The sequence below is a fragment of the Micropterus dolomieu genome, linkage group LG18 (assembly GCF_021292245.1).
Source record: "Micropterus dolomieu isolate WLL.071019.BEF.003 ecotype Adirondacks linkage group LG18, ASM2129224v1, whole genome shotgun sequence".
In the NCBI taxonomy this organism is placed as follows: Eukaryota; Metazoa; Chordata; class Actinopteri; order Centrarchiformes; family Centrarchidae; genus Micropterus; species Micropterus dolomieu.
This window is the reverse complement of record NC_060167.1, coordinates 21,750,577-21,776,563: the sequence shown is the minus strand read 5'-3', so window position 1 is coordinate 21,776,563 and position 25,987 is coordinate 21,750,577. Positions and strand designations below refer to the sequence as shown.

General features: G+C 41.3%; 2 protein-coding genes and 1 long non-coding RNA gene across 17 annotated transcripts; 2 read left to right on the top strand and 1 right to left on the bottom strand.

Annotated features, from left to right (window-relative positions):
- On the top strand, positions 1-19,350 carry grm2a (glutamate receptor, metabotropic 2a). The gene is made up of 5 exons (XM_046076561.1): positions 1-528; positions 10,932-11,769; positions 13,381-14,444; positions 18,320-18,497; positions 18,974-19,350. The coding sequence occupies exons 1-5, from the start codon at positions 1-3 to the stop codon at positions 19,045-19,047; spliced, it is 2,682 nt and encodes an 893-aa protein (XP_045932517.1). The 3' UTR covers positions 19,048-19,350.
- On the bottom strand, positions 13,168-22,139 carry LOC123987568. 15 transcript variants are annotated; one of them, XR_006829158.1, is made up of 7 exons: positions 21,514-22,139; positions 21,379-21,407; positions 20,696-20,729; positions 20,436-20,507; positions 18,302-18,523; positions 13,940-14,174; positions 13,168-13,847 (listed from the first exon to the last, which is right to left on the bottom strand). It is a non-coding gene; the product is annotated as an uncharacterized LOC123987568 (long non-coding RNA). The 15 variants fall into 15 exon arrangements; XR_006829162.1 differs by lacking the exon at positions 20,696-20,729 and having other exon boundaries at positions 13,168-13,588; positions 13,665-13,847; positions 21,514-22,133; XR_006829155.1 differs by lacking the exon at positions 20,696-20,729 and having other exon boundaries at positions 18,302-18,504; positions 21,514-22,134.
- On the top strand, positions 21,388-25,987 carry parp3 (poly (ADP-ribose) polymerase family, member 3). The gene is made up of 11 exons (XM_046076562.1): positions 21,388-21,776; positions 22,030-22,233; positions 22,361-22,486; positions 22,576-22,755; positions 22,864-23,002; positions 23,485-23,708; positions 23,805-23,960; positions 24,083-24,169; positions 24,251-24,428; positions 24,544-24,687; positions 24,989-25,987. The coding sequence occupies exons 2-11, from the start codon at positions 22,048-22,050 to the stop codon at positions 25,156-25,158; spliced, it is 1,590 nt and encodes a 529-aa protein (XP_045932518.1). The 5' UTR covers positions 21,388-21,776; positions 22,030-22,047; the 3' UTR covers positions 25,159-25,987.

Genomic DNA, 25,987 nt, shown 5'->3' with positions numbered 1-25,987 from the left:
ATGTCATTGGGGAAATCCCCTGTGTTGGGGGTGCGCCCTGTGCCCCGACCCCTCTGGCTGTCCCACCTCAGCCTGCTGTGCTTATGTGTCTCTCTCTTTGCCCAGGCTCCCCAGGGTTTGCCTGTGGTGGGTTATAACACTGACTCCAAGAGGGAGATCACACTGGACGGAGATTTGATGATTGGCGGCCTGTTCCCTGTGCACCAGAAGGGTGAGGGGGCAGAGGACTGTGGGAAGATCAATGCTCAGAGAGGGATCCAGAGACTGGAGGCCATGCTGCTGGCGCTGGATGAAATCAACAAGGATGAGCACATCCTACCTGGGATCAGACTGGGAGCTCATATACTGGACACTTGCTCTAAGGACACCTACGCTCTCGAGCAGTCTCTGGAGTTTGTCAGGGCATCCCTCACCAAAGTGGACGACAGTGAGTACACGTGCCCCGATGGCTCCTATGCCATTCATGATGACGTCCCACTGGCTATCTCTGGGGTCATAGGAGGCTCCTACAGTGATGTCTCCATTCAGGTAGGCTCTAATGAACACACACTAACTGAGTGGGTGGGTTTTCTACACTGCGTCTGTAATTTATTTTAAATTTGCTGTTAAAGATCATCTTTTGTTTGCCATGAAAGGAGTTGGTCAAAAGCTACATTCATATTGTGCGATTACAGAAGTTGTATTTAACTAGCAGCGACTGTGGGCTTCAGAGAGAACGAGGCAAACAGAGGAAGCAGTACAAGGAAGAGCGAGAGTGTGATGGATGGTCATATTTAACTGACCATTTAGACCTAAGTACCATGTGCAATTACCCCTTGCGAGATGTTAACACAGGGACTTAATGAGTTTTGGTTCCGCAAGGAGGATCTGTTTACCTGCATGCCCATATGCTTGGCTGATCTAATTTAGAAGATCTCTCTCTATTTCCCGGTAATTCACACTTCAGCCGCGACCCTGTCAGAGGCAGACGTGCTACAGATGTTATGCTCGGGACTGGCTGACAGGATGACTAGTGACGGCATGATTACTCTCAGCAGCAGTGCTCCTTTCGGCTCACTCAACCTGATGCGATGAAAGCTCTGCTAATTGGGTCTCCGAATCTTCAGCTGTAATACGGCTGCCACGTCAGTGTAATTTCAAGTCATTGTGAGAAGAGACAGTGTGTCACGTGGAACTGAGATTTGTACATCTCCACAAATATACGTGCCTTAAAGCATTCACTTAAACTCGTCATCCTGGCTCAGTCAGCCAGAGGACCGTGTCCGCTGTCTTGGCTGAAAGGTATGGTTCACCTCACTCGAGACACGCAGCCTCGTGTTCCAGATATCTGCTTTTTTGGAGAAAGGAACACACCGCTGCCTATCCAGAAATAATAATTGGCTTCAGATCATTGATAAATCACAGATACTGTAGGATCCCCTGTCAGTGGCAGTCTGCTGTTAGCAGCTTTCCCTGGCGGGTACTTTTGGACAATAGGCTGCTGGTGGCATGCTTCCATACATTTTAGCCAACAGTGGCCAGCAGTAGACATGTCAGCACTGATATACCAACAATAAATTAATAACAGTGAATAGCTGCTTGCTTCACTGTCTATCTGCTGTCATACAAGCGTTTTCCCAAGTGGGCATGTGAAAACCCTGTCTGTATTCTGTAGACAAGTTTGGAGATGTTTTGAAAAAAAAAAAATGATTTCATATAACTACTTCTATTCGCATGAGTAAATGCTACTATTAAAATTACATTAGGTTTAATATTCCCCGATCGTACTGGAACTCTGCAAACATCTCTGTTTTCTGTTGTTCCAAAACAAATGTTTCTGTCACCCTGCTGACAAAACACAGTGCCAAACATACAGTACAGTATATTGATACCTTACACAGGTAGAGAGCTCCTGGGATATGATGTAAGAGGAGGATTCAGAGCACCTATATTGGGATTCCTGGTGAAAAGTACAGTATGGAAATAGAGGATTTGATAAACGAGCTGCAATTTTAGTGAAACGTTGCATCTGGGGCTCCTTAGAGAGCGCCCCTGTCTTGTGGTAATTTATGGCTGTACTATTACAAGCCTAAGGTCTGAGGTCTGCCCTAACTTCTCACTGAATCTTCCTCATCAGCGGGAGTGCACCACAGGACACAGTTCCCTTTCTCACCATGAATTACCGTCCATATTGTAATGCAGTTCAGTTACGAGGTCGGCTAGCTCTTGCTCTTTCTCTTGGCTGGTGAGCATCTAATCATTCCGGACAACTGCACTCAGTCTCCGGGAACTGTTAATTTGCTCATGCCTTATTTTTTTAATCAGCTTTTGAAAATGAACTGTGATCTTTGCAAGTGATTTATTCCACCTGATGTTTTAAAGATTTGCTGTGTCAGATGTGCCCTTTGAAAACAAGACGAGGTGTGTCTGTTTACATGTGCTGCTGTGTTTTCGGGGGCAATGTTATTACACAAAGCTATGCATTTGGGGCATGTGAACGTGTGGCATTTCTGTGCTTGCCGCTGGTCGTTCTGCAGATACCATCTCATCCCGTAATGTTTCTGTCCTTTGTCTCTGCCTGGTTGTGCATAATCTATAGCCACAGACCTTTGAGGCAACCAGCCCTTCTGCGTGAACGGCAGGCAGTTAAGTCAGATGTGGATATTTCACCCGAAAGGCAAGACAGTTAGAGGACAACTAACATTATCAGAAGACCCTTATCGCCATGGCGACATGGTGGAACATGGTGAAGTGACAGGTGGCGAGAACGCCGAGTGCCGTCTAAATCTGTCACAATGAAGGAGCGTGTTGCTGTGCTGCTGGTGTTATGGTGTGACAATCGCAGATATGGGGGCGGATCTGGCTGCAGGCCTAGCCCAGCCATGCTGGCGTTACACGGGCACAGATTGAGTTAAGTGTGGAGCCGAAGTTCTGTGACGCTCTTGCAGGCTAAGTCCTGACTTCCCCATCTGTGGTTGCTGCTAGGCTGTCTGGTGGTTTGGCAGAGGTGTGCCTGCACACAGAGGATGTAGAGGGATCGGATGGGAGCTCATGTTTCACAGAAACACTGAGAGAGTGACAGGCAGATATAATCAGGGGGGGGTGGGGGTTTGAGGGGTGGATGGAGTGAGTCACATGGCATCATATGGCGTTGAACCACTTCAGAATCAAAAGCCTGTATCTTAAACAGTCACAGGGAAGACTGTGATGCCATCTGGCCAGTCTGAATGAATCTACTTACAGAAATATTTATGTGATTCAAGTGTTTAGCCTTGAACATCTTCCCTGTGGTCTATCTAAACAGCAGGTTATCAGTGCAAGGTGAGTAATGACCTTGTGATGACATGTTCAGTGTATTCAACATCTTCATTCATGTGTGAAGAGCTGCAGCACTGACAAGATAAATGCTTGCCTACAGTACAAGACATTCAGCAGTGATGTTGCGTACTGAAAGCAAAAATGCTTTAATCATAAACAATCTCCAAAACACTGACAGTCTGCATCCAGTATCTGAATTTCTCTGGCTATAGCTGCATTATAGAGGGAACATCAGTGTTATTGCTCCTCAGTGTCCTAAAGTCGTGGGTTAATCAGAGATGTATTATGTCCCACAATTACAGTCCAGGAACATCTAGCCTCAGGGCTGGCTTCTGATTAATCCATGGATGGGACTTTTGTTACCCCGACAGCAGTCTGTGCAGCTCAATATGACTCACTGGTAAGAGAGCATCCCCCAGGAAAAACATGATAATCACCAGGGTGCATTAGAGGAACAACACCTCTGGAATGTTAAATACTCAAATGCTCACTGAACTATTCCCAGGCATGAAACACAGATCATTTCTGGAACCAGTCTGCAAACAATGAAAAATTCCCTAGTCTGATCCTTCAGAGCAGTGCACAAAAATCGATGTCTGGAAGTAGAAACTTGTCTTGTTCCATGGTATTTGGATGAAAGCTCCCATTGTGTAATGTACCTTTGTGAATCAACTGAAATATTTTAGTGCTCCGTCTGAAATGTGTTCATTTTTTACTGATTTGTGAGACAGGAGAAGACACACTCACAAGGACGCATGCAAGAATTTAAAGATATAGAATCTGATATGAACACACTGCTTGACATTTGCAGACTAAACTGTGTGAGTGGAATAATAAGGTAAATTTATGAGCTTTCAGCGAGCTCAAGAATATGATTTTTCATCATCCACAAACCACCCTGTTATATAGCATTGTCTTAATCTTCAGGTAGATCTGTGGAGCATATGTGCGTCATACCAAGGATTTAACCATGGATACACACACGATAGAATTCATGCTAGAGAGAACAATAATGAATGAGCGTATCAGTAAAGCCATGCAGCGAAAATGCATTATTCATGGATAAAAGTAAAGAACGTGTTCCCAAAATGGTGAATAATTCACATGTTTATTCAGTGGGTTGGCAGAACCCACTATTTGTGCAGTTGAAAGACACATCATGTTCACCTGATGAACTCAGTGGATGTTCCCCGATTTGGCACATGAATGACAGGATGGCATAAAATCAGCTGGACGCCAATTTGGTTTCTGATGAAGGTGGATTTTTATTTGACCTGAAACTTAACAGGTCACACTGACAATGCCTGTGATGTTTGACAGAACAGAGCAAACTGTAAAGAGATGATACTGTACTGAGTCACAGACGACTCAGAGGAGAAAGAAATGAAATGAATGGAAGCGAGTACACGTGAAAAGCTGAGTTACTGACATTGTAAATGAATGGAAGTGCAGCCATTGCTTAACATGTGGTGTAGTCTGAATAGTTGCTGGGGACTTTGAAAGACTACTGCAGCGTAAAGGAGATTCACATTATCCAGCGGGATGAGGGGGCAGGACTTGATCAAAAAACATCCTTGCTCTAGGTATCTAACAGTTCATATTTCCACCTTGTTGAAACTGTTGCCAAGCAACTAAATCATAAGAAATAAACTACTAATGATTCAGTATCTAACTATACGCTATGCGTGCGCTGTATCTGCATGCATGTCTGCTCCTGTGTATGTGTTTGCATGTGTGTTTCAGAGTGCTGCAGTGGGCCGTGTATGTGTGATACTGAGTGGAGCTAAGGACTGCTGCTCTGGGAATACAGTGTTATTGCTGTAGAAGCACACTGAGACAGTCTTCTGGGAAGAGCAGATGGGCTTTTCATGTAGAAAAAAATCATGACATCGCTACAAAGTAGGCCTGATATTTCCTGGACCAGGGCACTCTCTTCTGTGTTCCTATATATCTCTAGCGCTGTTATTTGACTATTGCCCCAACTGTGTCTCTCCTCACATTACTTCTTTCTTTCTTTCTTTCTTTCTCTTTAATCCTCTCATTCAGCACAACAGTATGTTAAGCACACACAGCATCAGTGCAGTACATGAAATTTGCTGGTGATGTGCAAAGCATTTCTATAATTAATCAACTATACCAGTAAATTCTACACTGGCATTCTTCAGGGTAACACATTTCTCTAAACTAAAACGTAGTTGGTAATTTTCTTAGGATGCAAAATTTATGGACTTTTATCAAGTTTTTTTTTCCATGTATAAATAGCTATTATGCTGTGTTATACAACTGTATTTTGACATTTCACATGGGCAGTCGGAATTATTCTAGCTCATGGTGTTCGCTGGTGCCTTAAGGGTATCTCTATGGAAACAGTATACGACAGCTGAAAAGAACAATCCTGTTAATCGGTGTCTCTGTGTCAAATGCAGCTACTAGGTCCTCTATGCTGTCGTTGCTCGGGAGGAAACCACTTTCACAGTAATCTCCTCAGTAACAGACTCTGCAGCGCAAAGCCACACTGGGTCACTTCTTAATTTTCCTTAATTAAATAAAGTGCTGTCTGATGCAGGATGATCCCTATAGCTGAAAGCGTGAGACTGGAAGCCATGCCGTGTGGCTAAAACCTCAGGCGGTTAAGAAATAATGGTATTAAAATATGCTTCCAGTTAAGTCTTATGAAAGAATCACAAATAAGATCTGCTTAACATGCAAGCAACAATTCCTACAGGGTGGAACAAGGTTTTGGGAGTCTGTCTGTGTTCACACACCCCTTGTGAGTAAACTCTGAAATTCCATAACCCATAACAGTCCTCTTGTCCGAACTTCTGTCTAAATAAAAATGAAAAAGGCCAAAAAAGCCTTACCACTTGTTTTTCGTGAACATTACAAACACAAATAATATCACAAAAATACTAGTTCTGTTCTGTATAGTGTACAGTTGCTTTTAATAAACAGTGGAATGATTAAACTGCAGCATTCATGTCATTTTAGTAGCTTTTGTAGTAACTAATCAGTAGTTGAAATAACAAAGAATCTAATACAAAACTAAACTAAGTGAAGGCTGTTTTCCACTTTAATTTCCTGTACACACACACATGCAATTACATTAATTTACTGTACAACAGCAATGTGTGTCTATATGTTGTGCGCACATACAGAATTCGTGAAACACGTTCTCACAGCCTCCTTAAAACCTGCAGCTGTAGGCAGGAAGACACAATGCCCTCCAAGAGCAATTTGCTGAACAACAATGTCTGCTGGGTATAAACTTGCCATAGAAGCCCTTAGTGAGTTGCACATCTCTCTCTCTCTTTTGGCTCAGCTTTTTCTGGTGTCATGCCACTTATACCTCGAGCTCTTCTTGTCCTCTAGTATCTCAAGCTCCAGGACTTTTGTGCTCTTTTGAACCCGTTACAGTTGAGATTCTTGAGTGAGAATCCTTGTGCAGTTACAACTAGTTAGCAGGGCGCCTCGGGGGAAAGGTGCATAAAAAAGAAGTCTATTCAAATCATATATGATCATCAGTTGTCGAAAAGAAGAACATGGTCACTGTCTTGGTCAGGGAATCCACATCTCACAATGTGTCAGTCACAGGCTTTGGCAGGTGGATAGGTCTTGGCTTTTCATTTAAGACATATGAACATCTATATAATGATTCCCAATAAGCCCATTGTATTGGTCTGGCACTGTATTTTATAACCTCCATAAGCCACATGTAAGTGGATTACTCAACTGGCATACAGCTCCATTTAATACCCTGCAAAGAAATTACTCATTCACTACAGCAAACACAGCCAAATTTCAGGCACCCAATACCGAAATTTATATTACAAGTTAAGTATTACGTCTCTTAAATATAACAGTGTTCAGACATCAGTTCTACAAAGAAAATGTCTAGTTTAAAATAAAATATGTTTGACTAGATGACTGAGTGTTAAATGAATGTTTTGTTTTGAAATGTTTTGAAAGGCAAAGGTGTAAGTTGACTGCTGTTCATCTTGGTCTAGTTCTTTGTTATCAATGTTTAATGCAAAGTCGTACTTACACGTACATTTGCCGATACGTTGATGCACCTTCATGTGTTCTGTGCCTTCTGTGCCAAGAAAGACTGATGGTTAAGACCCTCGGCTGAAGAATCACATGTATCCTGATTGGCCTGGATTCAAATCCCACCAGAACCTCCAGTATCTTCCCAACAGGAGCCCTCTCAGCCTTTCCGGCTGCCTTTGTGTTAAAACATACCAACGGGAACCAGAATGTGCCCACACACTCTTTATCTATCACCGCAATTTTATCAAGTCGTTAATTTATTTAAAAACCCTCACTGTTCAGTCAGCATCTATGGGCACATATATCAAGCTTTAGGTTATCTATACCACCTACAGACCTGTTCATCCGTTAGCGTGTTTCTTACCATCTTTTTAAATGAAACTGTAACTGCCACGTCCTTCAAAAATACAAGATACTGTTATTATGGAAAGGCATTTCTGGATTACAATTTTGAATGTCATCTTCTATCAAGCCAGCAATCCTCAAACATATTGCTGTTTACTTTCTGAACACATGCTGAGGACGCCTGAGAGATGAAGGAAAAGATTTTTCAAGTGATATCACATGTTAATGTAATGACAACGTTAATGGCTGAACTCTGTAGTCAGGGATTTCCTTTTTTCAGCGCAGAAACATCAGGGAAAATGTCAATAAAAATTCCTAATATTCTTTTTCCATTACAGTGTCTACAATGAGCAAGTTATGTGATTTGTCAGTTCACTTAAAGTTCACACAGCTAAATCCAAGATGTAGCAATTATGAAGGAATTGTGGAGAATATGTTTTGCAGTTTTTGATAAAGAATTGAGTGAATTATTAATCAGAGACGTGTTTATGTGTCATTGTTGATTTGGTCCTAAGAGAGCAAAGCACGCTGCTGCCAGCTGTTTCACCGCATGTTGAGAAAGGCCTGTCAAGGCAGTTTAAGGAGAGAGACAATTTTATGTAGAAATGGGATTATTAGGCCTGTCTGCATAATCAGGGTTTCTCCAGCTGACCTGAAACTCTCAGGGGAAACCAACCTTTGAACTGATATGAAATGCTCACTCATGTGTTTCAATAATCTGCATTCTCCATTGGGTATTCCAGTTGCTACACCACAGATGAGACAGAAATAGCTCAAATGACCAACTGGTAAATCTGTTTAACATTGCCTCTGTATGACATTGTTTAGGTGGCAGTAAAAAAAACGGTCCAGTCGCTCTTGATTGTGCTGTTGCATTTCATCGTTCTGTGAACCGTTCTCTCATTAATTCCAATAAATCTAGTGTTCTGGAAATCACTGCTATTGGCTCATTTAATATGTATCTCTCTGATTCTGCAGAATAACAAAGATCCCATGATTAAAATCCATTGAGGCACATCACACTAAATTTATTGTAATGTCTCAGTGTACTGCCCTCTTTTTCAGTGGGGGTGCATACTAATCACCGAAGTGTCTGTTAATCCGGTTTGACTTGACCTGTCTGTTTGTGTGTACTGCACATTTGGTCTATGTTTGAAATATGTTAGACCGGTCTCCTTCTAAATAAAGTAATCCATCAATTCTGTGACAAATACAAACCTATAATTTGCATGCTGGCTGCAGGAAGGAATTGTATATTAAAATAACTGTGTGGGTGCCTTTTAATTGTGATTTACAGTAGTCACTTGAGAGAAAAGGTTTTGTTTTATCATCACCAAAATGTATTTAAGTCATAACTTTCCTTAATCATATCCACAACCACCTGTTACTCTGTTTGTAATCCCACAGTACAGCATATAAAGCATCACATGGTAATCCAAAATGATTTCCTTCAATTTTATAGATATGATATAGATATAGTAATACTATTGTGGTGAAAGTATATCTAAGATGAAATATTGTCCTGGCAAGGTTAATCTGTCTTAAAAGAGGTGGTATTATGCTTTTTGGCTTTTACCCTCTCCTTTATTGAGTTATATATCTTTTTTGTGCATGTAACAGGTTTGCAAAGTGAAAAGTACAGCCCAAAGGGAGTTCCCATCTCCCACTCTGCTCTGAACCGCTTGAAAACAGCTCGTTTGTAGTCCAGCCCTTCACTTCCTTTACTTGTGACGTCACAATGAAAACGCGTCATAAAGCTTGCCAAGCGGCTAGCTGGGGTCAGGCACGCCCTCAAACCAAGCTAGTCTGAGCGGAGGCCTTTTGGCTCGACACGCCTTTGTTTGGTTTTCCATTGTAGAAATTTTGTACCTGTACCTGCTTCCAGGTACTTTTTTTCGTATCACCTCACCTCTGTGGAGGTTCCAAGCGAGCTGAGGGATACTAAAATGTAACGTGAAAACACAACAGACTGCTGATTGGTCAGAGAGAATATTCACTATTCACTGCATCATCATTGCCTGCGCCAGACAGAGGCCAGCAACAGAAAGAAATATTTTACTGTTTTCTTATGGAATTTCATCACTAAATCCACTTCTGAGAAGTTTTGAGGTGAGAAATCAGCTGTGTAGATTTCGAATAGACAGTTTTACGAGAAGTGATGGTGGAACAAAAATGTGCTTGAATATTTTCGGAGTTGAGGAGCTCCGCAAGTGGCTGCAGGGATTCTTCTCCAACAACAACAGCATAATTTGTTGTAATCCATAGTTATAACAAAATTACAATTATTTGGGTAAAAGAGACAAGATGGAATTGCCCCATTCCATGTGTATCATATCATACTTTCATACTTGACAATATAGGAATTAAACTTAGAGTGGATGCATTTGAATGTGAATTTCCTCTCTGGCTTTCTCAGCAATGATTCATTGGCATTCAAGATGTTGTGCCATGATGTGAGCTGCTGGTGTGAGAGCCAGCATTAAAGTCAACCAGATTTAGGTTGGCATTATTTTGATTCTGATCAGACTGGCTCTCCTAAGGCTTCCACAGAAGTGCCTGAAGCAAAAGCTAGTCAGTAGCTGCTTCTGCACACTCACGGCACTGACAAAACCTATTACACAGAAAATGCAAAGTTTCAACATTCTCTGATACTTTGACTTCCTTTCCCTTCCCAATCCCTGCCTTCAACCCCTCGCTGTCTCTCCTTGTCTACTTCTATCTCTTCACCACAGCAGAGCACGAAAATGTGTTCACATTTATAGTAAAACAAATTCTATCCATTGCGACTGACACCTGTAGCCACTAAGTCCTCCGTACATATTTAGTTGTTAACATTGTTGACAGCAATCAAGATCAGAAAAAATGAGGTAGACAGCCAGTCCCCATAATTGTTAAATGTAGGATCTCGCCACTCAGTCAGCAGGAGAGTTACAGTAAGTTGTGAAATGCCCAGCAGGGATCCTGTGAAGATATAAGACACTGAATGGGGTGAGACTAATTGCATCTGCAGGGGAACATGTTGCCAGTTTCATTCATTTTTTTAATGATGAGCAATTAAAACAATTCCCACAGTTGGCAGGTGTATGTTTTCTGTGTAAACTGTAATAAGTTAATGACCAGCTTTCCAATTAATGTATCATTATAGAATGCATAGTAATACTTACAGTACCAGTTACTGATATTCTTTCACGACTGATTCAAGTAACAAACATATTCATTCTGGTGTCTTTCACTTATTCTAGGTGGCCAACCTACTGCGACTCTTCCAAATTCCTCAGATCAGCTATGCTTCCACCAGTGCCAAGCTCAGTGACAAGACCCGCTATGACTACTTTGCCCGCACCGTGCCACCGGACTTCTACCAGGCCAAGGCCATGGCCGAGATCCTGCGCTACTTCAACTGGACCTACGTGTCGACAGTGGCATCAGAAGGTGACTATGGCGAGACTGGCATTGATGCCTTCCAGCAGGAGGCTCGTGCCCGCCAGATCTGCATTGCAACTTCAGCCAAGGTGAGCCGTTCCATGAGCCGTTGGAGTTATGAGAACGTGATCCGCTCCCTGCAGCAGAAGTCCAACGCCAAGGTGGTCATCCTGTTCACGCGCAGCGAAGACGCCCGCGAGCTGCTGGTGGCAGCCAACCGCATGAACGTCACCTTCACCTGGGTGGCCAGTGACGGCTGGGGAGCGCAGGAGAGTGTGGTGAGAGGCAGTGAGGCTGTGGCTGACGGGGCGTTCACCATTGAACTGGCTTCCTATCCGATCCCCCAGTTCAATGACTACTTCACTGCCTTGCACCCGTATAACAACACCAGGAATCCCTGGTTCAGAGAGTTTTGGGAAAACCAGTTCCAATGCAGCCTCCACGATCTGAGCTGTGGGAAGCACTCACTCCGCGAGGTTCCGTTTCAGCCAGAATCCAAGATCATGTTTGTTGTGAATGCTGTCTATGCAATGGCTGCTGCCTTACATAACATGAGGCAGGCCTTATGCCCCAACTCCACCAAGATGTGTGAGGCTCTCAAACCTGGCAACGGCAGAAAATTTTACAGGGACTACATTCTCAAGGTCAAGTTTGAGGGTGAGTACAATCTTGGTGAACTAATATTATTAAAATGTTGCTAAACAGATGTGAGTTTTCATGCTGTAAAGCAGCTTACTTTCTCTTTCTGTATTCCGTCATCTGTATGAAATGCCATACAAACATCAATATAATATTTAATTTCCCCAAGTGCACTCTGCAAGTACTTATGCTACCAAATTAGGTTATATCAATTTAGATTCATTGTACCAATTCATATAAAATGTAGAAGTACTGCAAGAGTAATTCTACATGTTTATACACTGCAGCTGCAGATAAGCTCTGTAATGATTCAATTTGCAAATATGAAACTATTTCCTCACCCTCATGCTTGGAGGCTCTGTTTTTCATACATCTTGGCTCAAGTGTGAACAGAGAAAAGGTTCTTCAGTTTGACCACTGCAGATACTAATCACGCAAACATTACTTATTTTCTGCTTGTCTACACAAAGCTGCAACATAAAACGTGCTTGCATCAGCACACCCACACATCACAAATGACAGACCCCAACAATTCAAATGCTCTCACTCACTTCCGTAAATTAACTGTATTGTCTTTCGATCCTTCGATTTATGGAAATACTGACATTTTCATTGATGGGAGATAGAGGTGGGGTGCTCTTATCCAGCTGTGCTTTTCTGTTCTTTGTAAAAAAAAATACCCAAAGGATTTACTATCCAGAGACTTAAAATTAGATTAGAGGACTTAAATTAGTCAGTCCCTGCAGGCATCACAACACCCTCAGGAGAAAACACACAGAAACAGGTGGACCACTAACTTTACATAATATCATTAGATATAATAGACAACATGTAAAGTGCTACATAACAAGGAATTCTAATACTCTATAATATATAAGATAATGGCTTTTTAATATAATATTCACACTTAGGAAATCATTACATGTTTTACAATTAAATGAAAAACAATAAGTCGATTATTCAATTAGTTGAGCCACAAAAAAATGAATGGCAGCTACAGTATTTTAATAATCAACTAATCACTTCAGTCATTCTTTAAACTATTTTCCAAAACATTATGGACTAAATTATTAATCAGTTAAAGAAAAATAATCTGCAGTTTAATCGATAATGAAAATAATCGTTAGTTGCAACCCTTAGTGCACTATTTTCTGACCTGTATGCAGAAATCTTGTGCTGCTACTTCTACTGAAGTCAATTTAAACTTGATAATGATAGCTGATTTCTAAAAGAAACTTTATAAGGAAAATGCAACATTATTATATATAATGTGCCACCTGTTCCCATTCCAGTGTTCAATCCAGGAACTCAAGCTGTGGCTTCGATCATGTAAATTGACAAAATGCACCTGTGTCCCGTCAGTCACTGCTCAGTCTATACTGCTAGACAAATAAAATGTGAACAGAGACACATAAATAAGCAAAGAGATTAATTTAATATGACGTTGTTCTAGAGAAGATGTAAGTTCAGGTCTTGTTGCTCCAAAACTGTCCAACTGTGACATGTTTAATAAACAAATGTTGATATTTATGCTTTGCTTTCACTTTGACAATTTTGTTGCTGCATTTGCCATACGATGGCCCCCTTATACCCTTTTCTAACACCTTCTTGTTTTCTTTTCACCTTCAGCGCCATTTCGTCCACCAGACACAGAGAATGTAGTCCGCTTTGATGCCTTCGGGGACAGCCTTGGCCGTTACAACATTTTCCACTACCACAAAGAAGGCGGACACTATGTCTACCGTAAGGTCGGCTATTGGGCTCAGAGCCTGACCCTGAACACCAGCCTTATCCCCTGGGCTGGCCTGGTTGCGCCAACCTCTCAGTGTAGTGACCCCTGCAAGAAGAACGAGGTGAAAAGTATGCAGCCTGGAGATGTGTGCTGCTGGATCTGTATCCCCTGTCAGTCCTACCAGTATTTGCAGGATGAGTTCACCTGTGCTGACTGCAGCTTTGGACAGTGGCCCCTGGCCAACCTGTCTGGCTGTTATGACCTGCCTGAGGAATACATCCGCTGGGAAGATGCCTGGGCCATTGGACCCGTCACCATTTCCTGTCTAGGGATGATGTGTACGCTTTTCGTCATTGGTCTCTTCCTGAAACACAATGAGACACCCGTGGTGAAGGCCAGTGGACGTGAGCTCTCCTATATTCTTCTGCTGGGAGTGTTGATGTGTTATAGCATCACCTTCATCTACATTGCCAAACCATCCACGGCAGTTTGTACACTGCGCCGGCTCGGCCTAGGCACCTCCTTTGCTGTGTGCTATTCAGCCCTCCTAACCAAGACCAATCGCATCGCTCGGATCTTCAGCGGGGTGAAGGACGGAGCGCAGCGGCCTCGATTTATCAGCCCGGCCTCCCAGGTTGCCATCTGTGGTGCTCTGATCTCCTGCCAGCTGGTAGTGGTGGTGGTCTGGCTGCTGGTGGAGACCCCAGGGGTGAGAAAGGAAGTGAGCCCAGAGAGGAGAGACGTGGTCACTCTTAAGTGTAACAGCAAGGACTCCAGCATGCTCTTGTCTCTAACCTACAACTGCATCCTCATTATCCTCTGCACGGTCTATGCCTTCAAGACCCGCAAATGCCCCGAGAACTTTAACGAGGCCAAGTTCATCGGGTTCACCATGTACACCACCTGCATCATCTGGCTGGCTTTCCAGCCTATTTTCTACGTTACTGCCAGTGACTACAGGGTGAGTTACGTAGGTTATACATACATACGTACAAGTGTGCACATGTAATCCTGTAAAATAATCACTACACACGTTTCTCATATCAATGAAATGTCTTTCCTAAATGAATGCTGTAGTAATGATTTGTATTAAATTATTTGTTCAGATGGCTTTAGGATCCTAATCTGAGCAGAATACATCCTAGCAGATAATCCTTCTACTGGGGTTGAATTTGGATTATATATGCATGAAATCACAAACTGTCAGCTAGTACTGATTCAACAGTCAGCTGTGTCTGTGTTGCCCATGGCTTTTAGGAATATATATTCTTTATTAGTGTATTGCTTCAAATCTTCATAATTAGCTGCAAACTAGTCAGGTGCTCTCCAAGACAAGTAGCAGCCTTATTTTACCTTTGAAGTTTAAATATTAATGAAGTTAAAGTAAATTATAAAATATGTATGCTCAAGTCATGGAGAAGTGTAACAGGCTGCCAAATATCTTAGCCTTTGCACAACAAAACCCCAGTTCTAGTGGTGGTATAACTTACGTGTTTTGTCAGTCATTTGTTTCTAGGTTTTCTAGGAACAAAAGACACATAAACAGTCTATGCTTGGTTAAAATGAACAAGTGAAATGGAGGGAAGACACTGCAGCTCCTTCACATCACCCCTAAAATGAAAGCTTACAGCAGGAAGTCATTTTATCCCTCCAGCCCCAGCAATTTCCACACAACTAAACCTAACCCTGGAAAAAGAAGGTTTTAAACTACTCCATCTACAACAATGTCTCTACTGAGACCACTGACACTGAGTCAGGCACACAGTCCATTTGAAGAATAAAATGATAGATAGATAGATAGATAGATAGATAGATAGATAGATAGATAGATAGATAGATAGATAGATAGATAGATAGATAGCAATATGTTCAGTTTCTGACCCTGTGTGCTGAATGAATGCTGATGGTCATCTGCAGACACACAAACATACTGTTCACTAGACTGAACTTCAGAGAAAAGGGTGGCCTGAGTCGTGGGGTTTGATTCTTTTGGGATCTGAACACAGAGAGAGAGGCAGAAGGGAGAAATAGCGGAATCCCCTGACACAGCCGCCTCTGCAGAAACACAGCAAAGACGGGCAAGACCACAAGGGCTTAAAGAGAGCTGAATGTCCCTGTGTGTCTCTGTGCGTAGCTGTGTGGAATGGAGCGTGAAAGACTGGGATGCTGAGTCCCAGCTGTGCCCTCTGTCCTGGGACCTCAGTGAGGCTCAGAGGAACCCTCCCTGCAGGCCCTCCAGGCAACGTGAGCAATTCACAGCCAGAACGGGCTCATCAGACAGACGCAAAATGCCCCTTTGACCTATGAATAATTACTGAAGCAACTTGGTTGGCACAGAGTCTCTTGTTTTTTTACAGGCAGGGACATATTACTAGTGTTCTCTTAGTTTTACACCGCCACTCAAAGCGTTGCCACAGCCTGATGCAAATCTCCAGCTGAATAACAAATACATGATTGTGGTCTGTCATGAAATCTACCGAGCCATGAATAACACATTTGATTATCAGATGAAATATTGAAGATGTTCTACACGCCCTGGGGGACAGGGCTTTCCTCAAATGCAAGTGCTGGCCATCTCATCTCAGCAGCACACACAACTGATTAAACAGCCACTGCATTCAAAAGTCACAGCACGTCTATGAAAACACTGAAGACAGTACTTAAAGACTACATCTGCAAAGTATTGCCTACATCTGCTGCCCATCACATAAACAGATCCTTTCAAGACCAACCTTTCTTAATCTTTTTTAATCTCCTTTAACATAATATTTTTGGCTCTAGATTGCTACAGAGCCCATTGATGGTGTTGTCTCACACAAACTGGATATAGTGCGAGTATCAGCTCTCAGGAAGTACTTCTCTATGTACAGCCCTTAGAGGAAATACAGGAATCAATCCGGCAACGCAGCATTAGTGGAGGAAATACAATTACAGCGGTACACTCTATAGATAGCTGATCAAAATGTGGGGATCAGGTATGGAATTCCTTTTCATATAATAAAAATATATTTTACAATAAATGCTCAGTAATCTAACTCATATTTTATGGCTAATTACGGTAAAAAAAAAAGAGATTAACAAGATCTTTTGTCAATTCAGCATCCATGCCAGCCTATACCAAGACTGGCTTGTGGCTGGTTGATCCAATAAAGCTTTTCAATAAATGTACAGCACAAAGCCAAATAAAAGGACATTCTCTGGAGGAATAAAGCTACCTGAAAACAGCAGAGATTATTTATGTTTGATGCAGCAGTGCTGTATTTGGGAAATAAAACAATACCTTCAAAGGCCAAACACAGCAAAAAAAACAAACAACAACTGCGAACAGAGATGAGCAGAAATCGTAGTAGCCATGCTCTACATCCAGTTCTCCACACTTGAGCAGAAAAAATATATTACTGCAAAGGCAGATTCCCTGTCCTCTGCTCTTCCAAAGCAACATCTTGTGAATTATTAAAACCACTTAACAGGTCATTCCTATGAAGTCATGGCCCTGGTTTTACTCAAAACTATTTCTGCAGTAAGTAGCCTCTGTGCATGTCAGTATTGCTCTGATTATTATGTAGAGACTGTCACCTGAGTTATCTTTATTCCATGTGTCCAAATATGCAGTTCAGATATACGATAGAAAAATATGATAATGATGGATTTTTTTTTTTTAACAATTTACATCTCAACCGAGGACCTGATCAAATCAGTGTGTGTACTGTATTTCAGAGGTGGCATGAGGTGAATCTTAATTTTGTTGTTCATTGCACATGGCGACCCTCAATACATCTCAAGATACAGAGATGATTACTGGGATGTAGTTATTTCACATTATGTGTTACACTATGACCTTTCAGTGACCACTATGTTGCAAACATATATATCACATACTTTAATATCAAATCATTTTCTAATCATATCTGTATCAATTAGTTCCTATCTTTATCTTATTTAATATCATTTGATCAATACTATTACAGAAATGAGTAGCTAGGCATTGTAAGTGAGTAAGAAGCTGATAAACATTTATGTAAAAGGATTAAACCGTTCCGTAAATAAAAATTGGGTTAACTGACTTTGTGTCAGTTACATCCCTGCCTAAGCAAACGGATGCCATGTATTTGCTATTATCTTGTTATCTTTGTTGCAGAACAGTGTGTGCACAGCGCAATACTTGGTGCCGACATTATTTTAATAACAGCATTAGCATTCAGGGTGATGACAGACACCTGCTGTGCCTTGTGAAAATGGGATGCACCTGCCACACACCACATGATGCTGGGCTATATCCTGTTATTCAGGTAGAAAAAACAAAAAGAAACCTGCGAGGAGATTGGTAATGAAGATCGATGACACGTAGCAAGATGTGAGCAGGGTGAGGGGGAAAAGGGAAGCGAGGATTAAGCAGTTGATTGACAAGCAAATAAACAGATCGCTTAACACCTCTCTTTAGCAGTCCCAGCTTCCTCCTTCCTCATCTGTTGCACATTGCTTTGATTTGGAATTTATTATCTAGCTTCTTTCTTGTTAAAACAAATATTCTTTCACATGAGTAGAGTTCATTTAACAGTTTTTGGTTGTTTTTAACCTTTTCCTCAGAGCCATATCAGCACTATAGAGTAACAAACAGTTAATAATACCAAAAAATAAAAATAAATTAATACCAAAAACAATGTCATTGAAAGTTTACTTTTCTGTTACATGAAAATAAACTCAAATCATCGAGCATCACCGAGTAATATCTGTAAAATACACAGTAGATGCAGGTGTAAGGGCTTGACCTACCTATAAGCAAACCATGGTTTTGTTTTGTAAGAGTGAATTTCTCACCTGTCTTTCCTCTTCCAGGTGCAGACCACCACCATGTGCATCTCCGTCAGTCTGAGTGGGTCTGTGGTGTTGGGCTGCCTCTTCTCTCCCAAGGTTCACATCATCCTGTTCCAGCCACAGAAGAATGTCAGCACTCTCAGAGTGGCCACCACACGCTTCAGCGTCACCACAGGCCCAGGCTCCAGTTTCTCTCAAGGTACCACCTGATATGCAACAACATCACTGTACACAGGAATACATCATAACTCTACTGAACTGTAACATTATTCTTAACTACTTTATCACTAAGCGAGGCTATACCTCTAACACTGGCTGTTGTATTCTCTTTACCTTCAGGCAAACTAAAAAGTGTTCTTTTCTTCCATTATACAAAAAATTGGAAAATTTCCACTATATAAAATACAGGACCTCTTCGTCATTTTTATAAATCAGTAATTGGAGGATTGAGGGCGCCCACTATTGTTTCTACACACATAACCACATATCACCAGATTCCATTACTTGTTTATCATTCTGCTAATTCATCTGCAAGCACACGGTCCTCTGGGCTTTAGTAGCTATACTGTGGAAAAGGAATGGCAGGGTCATGTGCCATATGTTACGTGCTACATCTGTACTGTTTGTGTAATCCAAAAGAAGTTGGAGTTTATTTTTTATTTTTATGTTTTGCAGCATCAGCCTCCAATGTTGTTCCAACAGTGTGTAACGGACGAGAGGTGGTGGACTCCACAACGTCCTCCTTGTGAAGATTAGCCGAGTTCCTTTGCCAAGCATTGTAAACAGAGTTATATAATCAATAGTCCTGAATCAGGTGTCTCAGATATTAAAGAGGTCACACAGACGATTGTCCTGACTTTGTTGTCCTCAAAGTGCTGTGAGTACAATGTCCCGATTATTTTATTTTGTTCTTTGACTCGTAGCGATTTTAAATGAGATGCCAATAAAGTCGCATATAGACCTTGTTTTTTTTTAAGATTCTACTTGCAATGATGGAGTAAATTATAGTAAATCTGTTAAATGTAACATATACAAGACGTTTTTAATGTAGATTTTGGTGAACCAGTTTGTGCTTTCTTGTAATTTATGTAAATAAAATGTGTTTTTTATTAATGCCAAAATGACTTATAGTCTATCACTTCATCATGAGATGCACATTTCAGAGGATAGTATTTGCAAAAATGCTTTAATGGAATAAACTTTGTAGTCTTAGTGACTTGCACAAATCTGCAACATTGCTACATGTTACATTTGTGTATTTGCCTACTGCCTAATATCTATAATATGCTAAATTAACTGCACATTTATAGTGCTTTTCAACCTTATTGGACAAAACACTTTACACCCATTCACATCATTTGTTGATGGTGACAGAGCTGCTACGTGAGACACTGATCCAGCAGTCTTGGGTTGAGCATCTTGCTCACTTCAACATGTGGACAGTAGGAGCCGGGGCTCAAACCATCAACCCTGCAACGAATGGACGTCCTGCTCAACCTCCTGAGACACAGCCTTAAAGCCTTGAATAAATGTAAGACTCCTGTGGAAGAAGTGTAATTCAGATATAGTCAAGTTCCCTGACTATTTAAAATATATGATGATGAACTCGGTCTGGGTTTGAAATATGAGCTGTCTATTATTTATCAGCTTTAATCTACACCATCTGCCATGACCAAACAGTCTGTACATGGAAATTACCAGCACAAATATCGTCATCTGCTGATAAGGGATAAAATCCACCAAAGCTGTCCTGGGAATACACACAGCAGTCAGTACTACCCCTGTGAGCGTGAGGCAGATGTTTTGGAAAACAGACCCATAGAGTGATTAAACACTGCCATCTTGTGTCCAAATGGTGTGATCTACTCTTGCACAATGCAACATGTAAGCAGCCCTGGGGCTTGCTGTAAATAAAGTATTTGCATATTGAGGAAGCGGACACAGAAAATCATCTTACTTTATTAGATCTGCTCAGTGGCCCTCATCAAATTACTGTTATTATATAAATGTCTATATAAGCATGTGTCCTTGCAGTGACTATAACAACAAAGTGTCAATATGTATGTAAAGGTTAAAGAATAGTGAACTAAACATATAGAAACATAATTATGAGAAGACACTTCTCTTACAGTATTACCTGGGTGATTGCAGCAGCTCTGGTAAACTCAGTTGCTGAGAGTCATCCTCATCCAACAAATCCACAGTGTATCTAATTAACATACAGGAGACTGCAATGGGAAATGGTGCTAACAACGCCACCTATAATAACATTTACTAATATGTATACAAGTAATATTAATAAGTCCTTTCTAAGTCAACCTTTTTATATAACAGCTAAAAATATTTACCACCTTTAAACACAAACACAAGACACACACTACCCAGCTGTGCACTTACTCTACATCACACTTCTGAGTTGTCTTCTCTGATGCTTTTGTGAATTTAGCATAAGAGAAGAAGAGAAGATAGGCAGATCATGGAATATTGTTTTCCTTTGTCTTTCCCTTTGGAATTTACAATAAGATATACTTGTTTTAATATCATAAATAGACAAAATTACAGCAAGCTCTTCTGGTTTTGTTACTGCGCTCCCTAGCAACCCTGATCTCCAAATCTCATTTGAGTTTACTGTTAAATTAAAAAAATGATCTGAACTGGGACAAGTTGATGTCAGTAGCTAAATCAGGGAATTTAAGGGTTAATTTAAGGGCCCTCCATCCAACGTTGACAAATAACAGTTTTTAAAAATAACTCGACTTTTTTATAGTTTGCTATTATTTTAAAATGTTTTAGCTTATCCTTTAAAATAACAAAGCATACATTTTCTGTGAACAGTAAACTTAACGTTACAGATGTTTATTGGCGATGGCGCGATGGATAAGATACATACCTTTGGTGTAAGAGACCCGGGTTCACTCCCCCACTGTGACCCATCCACCATTGTGTCTCTGAGCAAGACACTTAACCCCTAGTTGCTCCAGAGGCCTGCGACCTCTGACATGTATAGCGATTGTAAGTCGCTTTGGATAAAAGCGTCAGCTAAATGAATAAATGTAACGTTATAACAGAAGATATGTTACCTTAACATTTGTAAAGGAAAACACTGCATCTGCAAGGGTGAAGGGAGATTAGATCGGACTTTAAATTAACGTTAACTCCCATTATTTCTGTTTTGAAGGCTTTCAGAGGCATAGAAAACAGAGAACAATACATACCGGAGCAAGCTAGGTGGCGGTGTAGCCGTTAGCTCTCCAGTTCCGTCGCCGAAACTCTTGACAACGAGGCTTGGAAGAAGAGGACAACAGAGTAGCTGAGCTCCGCCTCTTCCCCTCACTGTAACGTGGATGTAAACTTGCCGTCTGTAAGTCAGACTACACCCTCCAGCCAGCCCGGGGACAGCTTCAGCAGCGAGGAGACCCTGTGTCTGACCGTCTCCTGTCCTCTTTCCCAGCCTGACCGAGACCATTTAAGGTTAAAGGTGAGTTCAGGTTGTCTTTGGAATAAACTGTGGAGGGCGGAGGCCCTCCAACACACATCCAAACTGCAAATGGTTGGTCAGTTGCTATTAGTTATGGCAGAATACAGCAGGTTAGCTGACGTAGCTTACGTATATGGGAAAGTAATTTGTTTTGCTGGACAGTCAGAGAAGGTTAGCCGGTGGCTAGTGTTGGCATGTCTGAGCTTGCCCAGGCATCACGTCCAAATGACCAACATGGAAAGTTTCTGTGCAGGGTTTTCCTGCCTTGGTCATGGCACCAAAGAGACGATCTGCTTCTGCTGCCAAAGCAGTTGGCAAGAAGGTGAAAGTAGAACCCGAGCCACCAAAGGTCAAGGATGCCTTCACCTCTGCAAAAGAGGCCCTTCTGGCTGCAGGGCCACAGGTGAAAAGGAACAGGAAGGTGGATGAGCACTGCAGACTGTCAGCCTGTGGAGAGGTGAGAAATATGCTGTATGTAACACAAGACATCTGCACAGTATAACTTCACTCAAATACTGAATTTTATGCTGTCATATTTAAAGAGAATAATAATTTTGAAATATGTTCTGTGTTGTCTCCACCAGGTATACGATGACTACGACTGCATGCTCAACCAGACAAACATTGGACATAACAATAATAAGTTTTATCTCATTCAAGTTATTAAAGCAGACAACAAATACTATTCATGGAACAGATGGGGTAGAGTGGTAAGTGTGCCCTGCAACAGATTTAGTGTGTTAAATTAGTTATATAGAGCAAATTGCCCCTGATTGCCTCTTCTCCAATCTAAATTCAGGGGGAAGCAGGACAAAGCAAACTCAACCCCTTTGATAACCTTGAGCGTGCTGTCAAGGACTTTGAGAAAAAGTTTAAGGACAAGACAAAGAACAACTGGTGCGAGCGGTCAAATTTTGTCTCCCACCCTGGGAAGTACACCCTGATTGAGGTGGATGGAGAGCAGGATGCTGAGGTCAAGGTAATGTAAATGTCAGTTACCACTATCCATGTTTCAAATGTTTGAAATGTTTGAAATTCAGTGTCAACCCTAGCCAGATCTCACTGGCTGTACTTTTTAATGTTGCAGGTGGACATTGTCGACGGAAAGACTGACAACGTCACTAAAAAAGTTCTACCTTGCACCCTTGAGAAGGCTACAAAGAGCCTCATCGAGTTAATTTTCAGCAATGACATGTTCAAAGAGGCGATGGAATGTATGAACCTAGGTGGGTGTGTCTCCATTTACCAAACGATCTAACAGGTTCAAGCAGACTGTAAAGGCTCAGTGTACTTTAATACCTGTTCTGTAACATGTCCGTTTGGCCAGATCGCCTGTTGCTCTAAATTGGGCAGCTAAATTGAAAATCTCTGAGACTCTGTATATTTAGCTTGACTTAAAGTAGTGCTTAGAAATGTGAAAAACTTCAAGATCAATATCAAAGAGTGCAGAATGTCACATGTAAATGATTGACCAAAGGTTGGAGTTTACGCAACACTTATCTCAGTATTTTGAACATACAGTATTTGATCAGTGTCTTGGACTTTGCTAACAAGGCCATTGTTATTCCAAGGTATTTTCTTTTTTGTAAGTAAGTAACACTTTGCACCTTAAAATACACAACGTGACATACCTTTTCTTAGTGAAAACAAGGAAAACATACAAACAACCTGTCTGGTTGGGATTTGTGTGTGTGTGTGTGATATGCAGACATCAAAAAGATGCCTTTGGGCAAACTCAGTAAGATGCAGATTGCAAAGGGGTTTGAAGTGTTGGAGGAGATTGAGGGAGCTATGAACCAAAGAAGTGGAAAAGCACGCCTGGAAGAACTTTCCTCAAAGTTCTTTACCACAGTCCCACACAACTTCGGCCGTAACAGACCGCCAACCATCAACAGCAAAGAGATTGTGGAGAAGAAGAAAGAGATGCTTATGGTGAGATTTATTTCCTGATTATATGTTGGAATGAGCGGCCTTTCTATGATATTTTATTAGTCCTGAAGTCGCTCTCCTTTTACATGCTCTGTAAAGGTGCTGGCTGACATCGAGCTTGCCCAGACTCTGAAGTCAGAGACTGAAAAGGCTCAGGAAGAGATGATCGAGACAGTTCCTCACCCTCTAGACCAGGACTATAAGTCTCTTAAATGCAGACTGACTCTAATGGACAAGGATACAGAAATATTCAAGGTACTGTGTCATAAGTGATAATAACGTTCAGTAAATACAAAGTACTGACTGATCTCACATTATCCACTGATGGTGTCCTCTTGTCAACAAATATTTACTTTGGTTTTTTTTTGCATTTTAAGATCATAGAAAAATACTTGAAAGCGACTTCAGGTGGCTATTGTAAACCAAACATTGTCAATGTTTGGGAAGTTGATCGAGAGATGGAGGTAGGAACTACAGTCAATCTTGTTTAATGTGATAAAGCAGACTGAAGTCCTGTGACCTAATGCATGTGTTGCACATTGCAGGGAGAGCGGTTTAGCGAGAATGATAGTCTGGAGAACCGCCGTCTGTTGTGGCATGGTACAAACATAGCAGTGGTGGCTGCTATCCTAAAGAGCGGCCTGAGGATAATGCCCCATTCAGGAGGACGTGTTGGTTCCGGTATTTATTTCGCATCTGAAAACAGCAAGTCTGCATGTTATGGTGAGGCTGTATGAAAACACAGGCATTGAAGAAGATAATAAGGAAATTGATTGCATTAATAATGATAATATGGTGTTTAAAAAGTCAAATTTTTTTCTGCCATGTATTTTTGTAGTGCGCACCTCTAAAAATAGGGGAGTGATGTTTCTGAGTGAGGTAGCCCTCGGCAAAGAATACATCATCACCAAAGACGACTGTTCCTTGAAAAACCCTCCTGCAGGCTATGATAGTGTGGTGGCACGAGGATCAGTGGAGCCAGGTACAGTGCTCCTTCAACTTGCTCTCAAGTTCACTGTGGGACACTTTGGTGTCCAAAAACTCAGTTTGGGCGAAGTTTTTTTTATTTTTTTAAATTTGTACAACACTAACTCCAGAGACAAAAATGCGAAAAAAAGCAACACAAGGTCTATGTTCAAGATCGTGTTATTTCAATAAAAAATTTACTCTCATTTCTAGTTACCCTAATATAGAAAGAAATAAGAGCATTTGAGAGCCACTGTGTTAAATGATATCATGCAGCAGGATTTGTTTGGTAAAGTTGTCAATGTCTGTATTTTCAGATCCCTCTGAGGACACCTTCATCACCCTGGAGGGCAAGAGGGTTGCTGTGCCTCAGGGTGAGCCCATAGCTCAGCCTCAGTTCTCAGATAGCTTCTTCGGCAACAGTGAATATCTCATCTACAAAGAGAGCCAGTGTCGCCTTCGGTACCTGCTGGAGCTGAACATGTAGCACCAAGTCAACTCAAGGAAAGAAGCAGGTCCTTTGAAAAGTTCCTCATTCCCTCTGTATAAGGGGCTTCCTAAAAAGCTTGGCTATGCTGTTTGCCTCTAGTAATAAATCTATTGTCTTTATTGTGCAGATGTTCCTACCATGATGCGCAAATTATTCATTCTTCTACGTGCCTTATATTTTGCACACTGTAAAACTGGTAGACTGCACTTTCGATATGACACATACTGACATTGTATTTACTTTACTCTTACAAAAAGATTACCTTTTTCATTTCTTGATCTTGATTTTTACATATCTAAAATGTCTGTAAATGTTTGCACTGTTTTGTTTACGAACAACACCCTGTTTTCTGTTTGTTTCCCAGTTTTACATACTGCATTATTTAATTCAAGCGGTAATGCTAATATAAACCTGTCCCTCAGAGAGAAAATATCTTTCATATGTAGGAGGAATGTACTGTATGCCTTTGCAGTTATATAGGCATTTTGAATGAAGTTGTATAGTAGAGCAGATGTAAACATGACACTCTATGCACTGATATGTTTACAGGCTAAAATGCAATTTATGGCTAACATTTAATGTCTGTTATAAATCTTATATTTTGTTGAGCTGTTGGGAATGGAGTCTGAAAGTACTTCTGCAGTGCAAAGTAATGCAAGATGTAAGTTAAGAATAGTTTGGGCAAATGTCTTGCCCAGTACTTTTAGCTATATTACAAATGCCACCATATGGTGTCAGTAATGAGCAACTCCCTTTCAAATGTAATTGCTTCTGCAAGACATTACTTGAACCAATAATTGGTTAATAAACTGAAGTGCCCCTCTAA